Source organism: Lissotriton helveticus, chromosome 8 (genome assembly GCF_964261635.1).
Source record: "Lissotriton helveticus chromosome 8, aLisHel1.1, whole genome shotgun sequence".
Lineage (NCBI taxonomy): Eukaryota > Metazoa > Chordata > Amphibia > Caudata > Salamandridae > Lissotriton > Lissotriton helveticus.
Window position 1 is genome coordinate 1153138125 of NC_136069.1, and position 12185 is coordinate 1153150309.

Genomic DNA, 12185 nt, shown 5'->3' on the forward strand with positions numbered 1-12185 from the left:
TTGACCAGTACGTATAAGAAAATCGATGTGATCATAGCGGTTACATAAACTAAATTAAATAGGCATAACGGATTAGATGTGAGACATCCTGGGATTGGTAATAATTCTTCAAACCATAAAGTAGATCAGTTAGCATGTGAGTGAGAATGAGTGTATACTCAGAATCCGGTGAGTGTATGTAGTGCGAATGGAACCCCACATGAAGCTGTGGATAGAATCACAATCCCTGAGTACAGTGGGGAGAGAAACAGGATTGTATATGCCATAATACTGAGTTTTAGACTCTAATGTATAGTGTAAATTATTAGGAGTGGGTTTAGAAACCAATGGTTGCTAGGTGAATAACAATTAGGTGTAATGTTGATGTTCAAATTTACGTGCAAGAAATGTATACTGTGATGGTTTTTATTAATAAAACATGAGGAATCAGAAGGGGATAGAGAAATTAGGACTAACAAGCCCATTGAGAATTAGATATATGTCAATGTTTAAATTTATGTGTATACTATGCTTATTGTAATGTGTTTTATTAATAATGTATTGATATATGTTTCTTATATATTTTCATTTAGATTTTGGAAAATATTTTTTTATATGCAATAAGAAAAGAGACATTCAAATATTGCGGTCTTGAGAAAGGTGGTACGTACCTAGCAACTCACCGAAACGCGTCGACGCTTCTGTCATATTAAATTCAAGGGACTATATGTTTGGGATAGTGATGATTCTTACCCAACAGTGATTATAAATCCTAATGAATTAATAATCTAGGATGTTTCCATATTGATTCAGCATTATTGTCTCTTTTTAGTTTTTAATTGTTTTTATGAAATATTTGGGAAATTATTGAGATGATCTATATAGTTGATTATGTTTTTATATTAGTTTTAGGATTGTATTGAATAAATTGATATATTTTTTCTAATTTGTTTTTTTTTTAGTTTCTTTGTGCTTAAATTCACAGTGGCAGTGGGTGTATCATTTGATATTATATTTTAGTTGTGGTGAGAATGAGAGTATGTTAAACAAAGGGAAATTCTTTGATTACACTGGTTGTGTTGGCACCCTGTCCCTTGGATAGTTGGGCCACTCCCTTTTTATTTTCATACCAAGGCTCCATCAGCTGGCGGCGTGGGGCCGTCTGGCAGCGCTGGCTACAGCGGAACAAGCATCCTTATCCAGTCTAGATGGCAAACTTTAGATGAAGAAGTGTGAGCGTTCTGTACCACGGTGTCAGAAGGCGAGCTGCCAGAGGAACTGAGAAGTGGCCCCCTTGCCACCCCAATGACAGCAGACGTATATATCTAGGGCACAAGTCCTATAAACAAAAGTGGGGAGACGGACAATATGCAAATGACCTCATGACGTCACGTGCTCAACGTGTCCCGGTGTCTGAAAATTACACAGGGACACGTTCTGCTTACTTCTCTGGGGTCCAGCTTCTTGGCAGGGGGGACAGCGTCCACCCTGTGAAAAGAGTAGGGGGACGCTGTCCCTCGACTCGAGCCCTGTAAATATATTCTTTTTCTGTTTAATGCTTTGTTCCTACCTGGGGCTTCCTGCGGGACCAGGGGTGGGGTTGGGGAATGGGAACTATGGTATTGCAATCAGAGGAGGGGATACAGGTACTTCTTCTCCTGCACTGTCATAGGGACACTGGACTGTGACACTCTGTGATACCTATCTTGGACTCCTTACACCATCGAGTAGATTTTATGTTCATTGCCCGATCATTGCTGGCAGTATCTGGCTGTGACAGAATGAGGGTGTGGCCTGGGATCTGGGGTTTGCTGGGGATTGGTATTGTTTCTTTCCTTTTGCCTTTAATGGTTTGTCTGTTTCCGTTCTTTGCCCCCCCCTCCCGCTGCTCTGCCTGCTCCCTACCACACTTGTCACAGCTGCCGCCCCTCATCTCACTCGGCCCTCATCTTACTCAACACTCATGACTACACATGAATATAACATATTCACATGGACTGTGAGGGGCATGGGCACCTATAGCAAATGACACAGGATGCACTCGTATTTGAAACAGTGCTGTATTCAATTTGCTTGCCTCCAGGAGACGCCCTTAACAGAAGGGGAATTCTACATACTTGGCATATGCCAGGGGGGTTCTATTGTGGGTGTCAGCGGAGGTCCCCTTTGTCCCACGCTATTCTATAATTGATCCTGAAGGCTGGTATGTTATCACAGAGGGTAAACTAGATGGAGGCACTCTCACCTTGGTGGCGCTCTACACTCCTAATGCAGGTCAGCCCTCTTTTTGTCCTCACTGTCGCCTGACCTCTTCCGCTTGGCTCACTCCCATAGGTTTTGTTGTGGAGAAGTTAACTGTGTTCCAGATTTAGAGCGGGACAGATCCACCCTTCCTCTTCTGGGTGCACAGTCACACAAAATAACTAAACACCTACTGCAATGGACTCACAGTGTACAAGTCTCTGATGTATGGTGCACGCTTTATCCGCGTCACCGGGAATAGTCCCATTATTCTGTACTAAATGCTCTACACACAATAATAGACGTGGTATACAGCACTGTGACACTGGCAATTCAATGTACATGGGTGGAATATTTGCAGTGCATGTTATCTAACAACTGTCCCCTGATGGTGACTTTTCAATGTGGTGGGACGTGCCCAGCCATTCATACCAGGCCCTACACCCACAAGCACTAGCAGATGTAGTCTTCTGGAAAATTGTGGGGGAACACATAGATAATTATTTCATTGAGAATGAGGGCTCCACCTCGGATGGGATGGTTGAGTGGGATGTATTTATGGTGGTGTTGCAGGGTGTACGTATGGCCACATGACATGGCATGCGGCGGGCCTTGCAGTCGGAGATGCTGAACTTGGAGGATAGATTAAAGTCAGCATAAAGTGACCTCCTATCTGGCATTGGAGGATATTAGGGCTAAATTCAGGACATTATCTGGGTCCTTAGCTCTCTTTGTCTTCAGGGAACACACCAAATATCAACCTGACATAGGGGACAAAGTCAGTTGTTTTTTGGCATGGCTGCTGTGATCAGAGTGCCCAAGTATTCCTATTGGTGCTATCTGCATGCACTTGGGCACTATAGTGAATTCCCAATTGGATGTTAATAAGGAATTTGAGGGTTATTACAAGTTGTACAGGGCCCTCCCAAGGAATGACTCTGGAAGTGATAACTCCTTATCTGCGACCTCTCGCGACACCACTCCTTAAACCCCTATTGGCAGAAGAACTGGATGCTCCTTTGAAGCTCGAGGAAGTCCTTCTTAGCCATCAATAAATAGCCAGAGGTAAGACACCTGGGACTGAAGGCCTACCCATCGAGCTCTATGCCTCATACCGAATCACCGTAGCTCCACTGCTACTGACTCCATATGAGCCTGCAAAGGAACATGGTAACCTCTCGGATAGCATGGGTGTAGCTTTGATCACAGTACTCCCAAATCCGGAATGGACCACCTTGAGGTAGCTTCATATAGACCGCTCTCTGTCATTAACCTAGATTACAAGGTGTTGGGCAAGGTCTTAGTAAATAGATTGACACAGATGGTAAATACAGTAGTCCACTCTGACCAAAATGGATTTGTTCTGGCGAGGAACAAGTTTATAAACCTTCGCTGTTTGTTTTCAACCATGGGCTGGGCACGCAGAACAGACACTCCGGAATGGGTGGCCTCCTTAGATATACAGAAGGCATTTGATACTCAGAGATGGAATTATAAACAGGAGGTATTACAGAATCTGGGCCGTGACAGAGTTCCGTAGGTGGATCCAGGCAGTGCTTTAAATGGGCCGGTACTCACAGGTACTGAGTACCGGCACTTTTTTGTTTTATCTCTCTGAGTACCGGCACTTCTCTTACTGTCGAGCAGAGTACCGGTACTTATTAAACGCTGGTGCTGGCGGCCTGTCTCTGACGGCCAAGGCACTTCTGTGGACCTGAGCCGAGCCCCTGCTGAACTATTCAGCTTGGGCTCATCTGCATACCGTCGGGGTGTTCACCATCATGCTGTGTTGCAAACAAAGAAATTGAGGCAACCCGGTGACAGCGCTATTAAGAAAGCCGTGGGAGGTAACCAGGTTCAAATGACTTTAATCCCACTTCAATCTTTTGTGTAAGTGTCTTCTTATGATTGTCTGCTTGCCTGTGATTGATTTGTGTGAGATAAATAAGAGAGAAAGGGGGAGAAAGTAGACACACATCTTGGAAGGTATCTTAAAGGAAATGTGTTGAATGGTTCTGTGTGCAGGTCTGCTTTTTTCTGTGTCCCTCGAGAATATGTAGTATTGTGCCAAGCAACAGAAATTAACAATATAGCTGTTGCAAATATTAAAAAACAAGGAAATGTTAAAATATCACCGCGTTTGGCTAAGTTGTGTAAGGAGTAAACAAACCTTCTTTGTTTATTGAAAGACATTTCTCGTGTTTTGGTATGTGCTGGCAAGTAGTATAGAAGTCAAGAAGTATCAGCATGACTTTTCCTAAGCCCCGCCCACTCACCACATTTAAATGAGTACCTACACTATTTTTCTTTCATTTAAAGCACTGGATCTAGGTCCTTTATAGCTCTCCAAGGGCTAGAGTGCGCACGGGGATCATCTCGGCTAGTTTCCCTATCGGGTGAAGGACTAGACAAGACTGCCCCTTGCCCCTCTTACTGTTTGCTTCGGCCATGGAACCACTGGCCAGCCTATTACGGGGGTAAGCACTTGATTGGGAATACTGAGTCGTAGATCACTCATGGATGGTTTCAATGTATGCCATAGATACTTAGATTGATCTAAAAGCAGACCCAGCGGTGATACCGGAGGTCATCTCAGTTTTAAATACTTTTGGTCAGGTGTCGGGACTCCGGATTACATGGGGGAAATCTTGCCTTTTCCCACTGTTATACACGCCTGACCCATTACATAACCCGAGAGTAAGCTCTCCCTAACGTGGGCAATTGACACCTTTAAGAACTTGGGGGGTCCATGTCTACCATCTGGAACAAGGTCTCATAGACAGTAACGTTGGTAAGGCGCTCACGTCCATTTGATAGTCCTTACTCTTTTGGACACAGCTACCTTTGTCACCAATGGATAGAGTATCCATACCGAAATTGTTCATCCTCCCCCAACTACTTTACTTTTTTTGCTGAGCTTCTGTGATTTTGAAGACACTCTTCTTTTTACAGCTCCGACAGCTGCTTACTTCCCTGATCTGGGTTGCTAAAAGACACAGAGTGGCTACTGGAACAATAACTCCAGCAATTGAGAGGGGGCCTGTGTGCCGCCAATTACGAGCTTTATTACGCTGCTGCCCAACTTCAGTGGTCACTACATAGGTTACATGATACGTCCTGTCCCAAGAGAGATGCCCTGGATCTGAATTTGGGAGATGAATCACTATTGGGATTGTTTCTAACATGTCCCTACTACCGTAGGGTGCCAAACATTTTGGTGAAGGTGGCAGTAGGTTGTTGGAGGAAATATATATGAAAAGGACGCAGGGGTGTGCCAAACACTTCCACCTTGTCCTTATGGGAGCCTTTGCCTTGTAGGGCACTGAAGGCACTCCACCTGGTAGATCCTAGGGAGACAGTGGGGTATCGAAATGGGGTGATCTGGTCATGGAGGGTGGGCTACACGCATTTGAGGACTTAAGGGAGGGGGGAGACCTGAACCCGGGGCATTTTCTGTTGTACTTGGCCCTCCTTGAGATGGCAGGTAAAATGTGGGACATAGAGAGAATTGATGTGGTTAAGATGTTTGGAGACTGTTCAATCGATTACCTTGAATGCTCGGTTCCGTTTTACCAAACTGAATTAATTACGTCACATATACCCAGACAGAATAGGTAAAGTGTACCTGGGTGCGAATATGCACTGTCCCAGATGCCAAAAGATAGGAGCGGACTTTCCTCATTTGGTGTGGGTATGCCCGGTGGTTTTAAAATGTTGGCAATCGGTGTCCTCTTGTATCTCAGATATTACGAATTTCATTCTGCCCAACGAACCCGCCCGCTTCCTCCTGCACACGGGGGTGGAGACGAAAAAGACAACAATTGGGGAACTTCCAGGGCCTAGCGCTTCTCCTTATGAAAAGTTGTATTGCTATGTCTCGGAAAGCAGCGACTGCCCCCTCACTCATGGCATGGGGGAATGATGTTATATGCTGGGCATCAGCCGAACAATCGATAAGAGCTGACATGCGAGCTAGAGATGGGAGGTGTAACCTTATGGAACAGTGAGATGACTACCTGACTGAACTGAAGGACCGATTAGATTGGGATGACTGATGTCTTGCTGCCCAGATAGAAGGCCTGTGTCTGCAGCTGCTTTCATTGATGATCCTACACAAGACGTGCATGTTTGTGATTTACGAAGTGGGAGGGAGGGGCTTGACAGGGGAGGCACTGTTGGGCTTTGACTTGTTGGAATGGTTACGCATCCTTGTTTCCCATAGCCTCATCTTAAATGTGGGAGGAAACATTGTTCCATACTCTTGTACATGCTGATGCCCCTGATCTGCACCTCTGACTGCAGTCTCAGTCCATGAAAAAAATGTGATGTATCTTTACTGTGATTCTGTCTTTTGATGTTTATGGCTGGAATCCATTGTGCACTAGCTGTTGTTTGCTGTAAAACCAATAAAAACATTTAAAAAAAAGAAACGCAAGCAGTGAAGTCCAAATTCAAAAGTCTGAAAACTAACCAGGAACTTAGCCCACGGGGTGGATCTTCCTAGTCCTCCCCATATGTAATAATTGTCATTTCCTTCCATTCAGAAGCACATTCCACTAGTGCCAGCAAATGGGAGGTCAAGAAATCTATCCCACATTCCCTTTTTTATCGCTGTCAAGTACTGGACAGGAAGTGACATGGAGGGGGCAGATATGCGAGAGCAGAGCACAATGAAGCCCTGTGACCTCACCACCCCCTCTGGGGCAGTAATGGGGCCACAGGCCCCGGAGCACAGAGGCACACGATGTCTGGAACAATCTGCTGTTCGTCTCTTCACCTCTCTGCGGTTTATGAAGGAGGAACTGGACCCTGCTGTGCAACAATCACAAGGCAAACACAGGGGGAGATAGCTCTGCTGTCTGCTACCGAGTGATGGTCCTGATGCACAAAAAACAGTCTCTCAGAGCCCTCTTTTGGTAACTGATGCCTTCAGAAAAGCGAATCTAGAATGTAAACATTAATTTGTGTGACTCGAGATGCACGTCACTTTAATGTCGAGGAAAGAGCTATATTTTACACCTTCACATTAAAAATGTGCTGAGATTTCACGGACTGCAGCAGAAAGTCTGTTATACTGGATATATAGACCATCTGAGCAAACTTCTCACCTCTTTAATGATGAGTACAGTAATCTGCAGTTAAGTTGACGAGTATTTTTAAAGTGTTTGGTATTGTGCTGAGCACCCTGTGCAGTGTGTGTAACCTTTGAAAGGCCTGAGACAGTAAGCGGGTTTTTCTGGCTATGGAAGTCTGGCATTATGCAGCAGAGAGTGGGTTAAGGGGCAAGTGTGAAAAATCCATACATATATGGAGAATGGGATGCAAATAACTCCGTCAACTCATAAGGAAACATCCAGCACCCGTGACACCAAAATTTACATAAGGTACAAACATGAATGATATACTTTATATCAACATAGAACTTATGTCGTGTGTACCTGATACAGCTCTAAGAAAAGAAAATAAGTGTGGCCACCGACAGCATAGCTAATTCCGAATTAACACAGAGGCCTGCACTTTACATAACAGAGGTGTCTCAGGGTTACAGGGTGTTAAAGGCATGCACCTTAGACTGCAGGGGTGTCTCTCAGGTTACTTAGATCCTACCACGGGTGCCAATGAGAGAAGAGCTATGCTTCAGGATGCAAAGGAATTAAAGGCTTGCACCTTGGACAGCAGGGCTGTCTCTCAAGTTACATTGATGACACAGAGAATACATGAGACGTGAGCTGCCTCTCATGATGTTAAAGGCTTACACCATAGGTTGCTGGGTTGTCTCTCAGGTTACATACATGATACGGAGCCTGGAAATGATAGATTAGCCATTTCTCGGGATATACGTTTTGAGGCTTGCACGTAAATTAAAATAGATTTACAAGTGAACAAGATGTAAAGCCTCTGTTTGCGACCATTCTGCGCAGCGGTAAAAGTGCCTCAAACCGGGTCATCTCTGAAAAGGAGCTAGCGAGAGACGGAACCCAATTATTAAGTCTAAGGAAGGAGAGTACCCAAAAATATCTGCCGGCAAATGAAATTGAAAGCAAAAAATTGCATATATTTATTTTGGAGCTTTGTAAAGCATTGCATGTACATTTTAGGTTAGTTCACAACACTAAGGAGGTCATTACGATCGAGGACGGTCTTCAGTCCGTCTGCCATCGTCCCGGGGATGGGGACCGCCCGCCTATATGGCGACGGTCCCACACATGGAATTAAGATGCGACCGCCACCACGGCGGTCACATCTGCAATATTTAACATTGTGGCGAGTGCTGCTAGCTGCAGCACCCGCTGTAATGTTAAAAATGCACCTAGAACATTTCTCTGCACTACGTGGCAGGCACCATGTGGTGCCTGCCATATGGTGCAGGGAAATGTAGGGGGGCACCTATGGTGCATACATGAACTGTCCCTGGTCAAAGGGGCCCACAATGGGCCCTCAAAGTACATCCCCACCAGCCTTTCCATGGCGGTTGAACCACCATGGAAAGGCTAGCGGGGATTCTGCATCCCAATCAGGTGGGCGGTTACCCCATTCTGGGGATGCGGGCGGTCGGACAGGGAATCGGAACGATTGCTTCTGTCGGGCCCGCGGCGGTCGGGCTTTCCGCCCAACAGCCCACTGCCCGCCATCACAATTTGGCAGGCGGAAAATGGCCGCACGATGGCGGTGAACCCGCTACCGACAGCCTGTCATAATCAGGCCCTAACTTCGGTTTTAAAAGTACATAAAAGAAAGTAGGTTGATGGCCTAAGAATTGGGAGGGGGTCCTGATGTGCTGTCAGAGAAGGAGTAGTGATTCTAGGAGGTACAAATGTGAAGGTAATGGCAGGGGCGGCTCCTCCGTTTAAGCGGAGGAGCGTCACCCCACTAACCAAAATGCCCAGAAAAGTCCCATAGATGAAAAATAAATGAAAATAAGCGTCATTTATTACCATTTTATTTTTCATCCACCGAACTGAGAGCCACGACAAGGCGGACCTGCTACATGTCAGCAGCAGGAAGTAGGGTGGGCCGCCTTGTCAGTTCAAAGTATGCATGTTACTTTGGCCGGACGACTTGTGACAGCCAGCCAGACATGCGCACTTTGAAACCTCTAAACTCAGGGGCACCCAAAAGATAACTACCTTGCTAGTTCTCTTCCCATGCATGGTGGTGTTGCTGCTTGCGTTGTTCGTATCCTGTGTGGCAGCCATCCACAGCCCAGCCCACTACTTCTGGGAGGTCCTCGAAACGATTACGTAAAGTGTTGCCCGAGGGAACCGAAACTTGAGACAGAAGAAGGAAGAGGAAGCATGCCTTCCACTGTACTTTAGCACCAATGGACCGTAAATTCAAACTAGCAAAAGTGGGATGTAAAGCAGGGAGGGTAGTGATATCGCGTGACAAGAACAAATAATGGTCCAGTGCGCAGGCAATTTTGGCGCACCCCAGTGTACCAGAAAAATGCATACGAGGTTCACTTCGCACCAACTCCCACATACACTCTAAAAACAAGGAGCCTCATTTATGAAAAGTGCCGCATAACTGTGAAAACAGCGATGCGTCACTTTTCATTGCGCCCTCCTTGCGACACCAATGATGCGTCATATTTACAGTATGACGCATCGTGTCGCAAGGAATGACAGATTCGTCAGTATTTCTGACGTATCTGTAGGCGCAAAAATGACGCATTGCTGGAGTGTGTCACAAAAGTGATGCAACTCCAGCAATGGGTAATTTCACATGGGCAAGTCCCATGTTAAATGTGCCTGAGTCAGTTTTACGCCTTCCATGAGGCAGGTGTAAGATATTGACACATTTGCATCCTAGAGGTGGAGCAGTGAAATCTCATACATTTGACTGCGTCACTTCTACGAGGCTTACTTGCGTCAAAACGCCCACCCTGCAGTCATTATACCTGGTGCAGGTATAATGTAGCGCAGGGGTTAACAAACCTAGATGCGTCACTTTGTAAATATGATGCAACATGGCGCATTTTTCACCCCGCTGGTGCGTCACAAAAAGTGCCGCACCGGCAGCGCAAAAGTGACGCAGGGCTGATAAATAAGCCCCAGAGAAAATGCAGCATCACATCACTCAATTACAAAGTTACCATATCAACACCCCCCATCGCGGTGCCTAAATACCTGCTATCTAGGCTCGGTGCCTAACAGCGTGTACTAGAAAGAGATGGAGAAATGCCATAGCTGATACACGCCCAGATCCGTTGCCACTGCGCTGTGTGACACACTCCCACGGCGAAACCACGCCACTGCCGTGAACACTTGCCCGCCCTTCCCCATGACCAGCCAATAATGGACAGAGTGACTGAAAAGAAGGCCAGAATAAATGGCGCTGGGAGTGAATTAAAAACCAGCGCTCCAGCTGCAGCATCAATGATCTCTGAAGAAAGCACAAATGCCTCCTCTAGCATACTTCTGAAGGAGGCCCTGTAAAGTTGAAGGTCTCATACATACGCATTACAAACCTTTTGTTTCATTGCACCCCTACTTAGTCAGTTTTGCTGCTTGTTTTAGCCAGATGCAGTCCACCAGGCAATAGAAAGTGAGTGATATGTTATATATGGAGCATGTGAAAAATCAGAATGGTTCTTGGAAATAAAACAATTACAATCACACAAAGTGTAATTGAAGTTGAAGACTACCAATCACCCATTTTGCTGTCCCGCTAGCTACTGCTTTGGTAGTACAGTGGCAAGAGAGATCTAATTAAGGCATGTGGTAGTAATGTTACATCTTTGTATGGTTAAAGGGGTGGTTGTGGTTTTATAAGAAAAGAAACACTGCTAACCCACCTCCATGCAGCATGGCTCGGTAGCAGAGTTCTTTGAAGTCAGCGCCTGCTCCTAGCAGGGCATCGTATGCAATCATCGGGGCATCATGGCCTCTCCTGCCACCGCGGCCTTCTGAGCTCCATTTTCTGTAAGTCTAAAGAGGATAAAGCAAGCTGAAACCTTTGTCTTAAATCCCACAGGTATTCTATTGACAATTCACACAGTGCTTTATCGCATGCACAATTCTCTCTTAAACAATAGGCATCATTATTCTGCTTGATACTCTTTGTATTGGTATAAGAAAGAGGAAAGGATTAGCAGCCTCCATTGGGGTTATAACCTGAGGCCTAACGGATGAACACAAATCTTAGTAGGGACTGCTCACCCAAGTAAGCCATTTTATAACCTTCTCCCAGTGCTAACAATATGTGTAAAACATGTCGGTTTTGTGTACCTACCAACAGTTGTTCAGATCTCTGCCATTGCAAAGTTGCCTGCAGTGGTCAGGTCAATTCCTGTGATCCTGTTACATAAACTGATAAAAGAACCTACCAACATCCTTCAAAGGCTTATAGTGAGAAAAATAAGACATCTCAAAATAAATGAAAAATCATTTGGATTCCCACAACCTGGGCAGTCGTGCAGGTTTGAAGGCAATGCCTTCATTAGCAATGCTCAGACATTTTACCTTGAAAATACCTGCCACTGGTAGGGTTTCTCTGTTAGAAATTTCCACCTCCACTTTCGTTCACTGTGCCTGTGGTCTTACCCCGAATTACCTTCCACTCTAAATAAGGAGGAAGTAGACCCTGTGTTCTATCATTGCTCCCACTCTGTTTAATCTCTATCTGGAACCATTAGGGAACCTCCTTAGCAAATCTGGAATCCTCTACCATCTCTATGTGGATGACACCCAAATCTACCTCAAGGTGTCTTCCTCACAAGATCTCTCACTACTCAACTCTACTCTCAACTCTATTCACAACTGTTAAAACTGTTTTATTAATTTTGTGCACACAGCATACAATCGTAGTTTACACACCTGTCCATTCTTAGAGCATACAGCCTTGTCACGTCCTGCAAACCCCCAGAACCGTCCCTATCCAAGACATCCCACCTCCCCCTCTACCCCCACACCCCCCTTGTCAGTGTGCCTCCATGCCCTTGATACAGCTCATCAGATCCAGCC

The 12185-nt window shown here is 45.5% G+C and overlaps 1 protein-coding gene across 2 annotated transcripts in view; it reads right to left on the reverse strand.

Annotated features, from left to right (window-relative positions):
* ADPRHL1 (ADP-ribosylhydrolase like 1) overlaps window positions 1-12185 on the reverse strand; it is a 290079-nt gene that overhangs the window by 15924 nt on the left and 261970 nt on the right. For both annotated transcript variants that reach the window (XM_078658054.1, XM_078658053.1), the window contains one exon: window positions 11018-11150. In XM_078658054.1, coding sequence (XP_078514180.1) covers window positions 11018-11150 — 133 coding nt within the window. The remainder of the gene's footprint in view (window positions 1-11017; window positions 11151-12185) is intronic.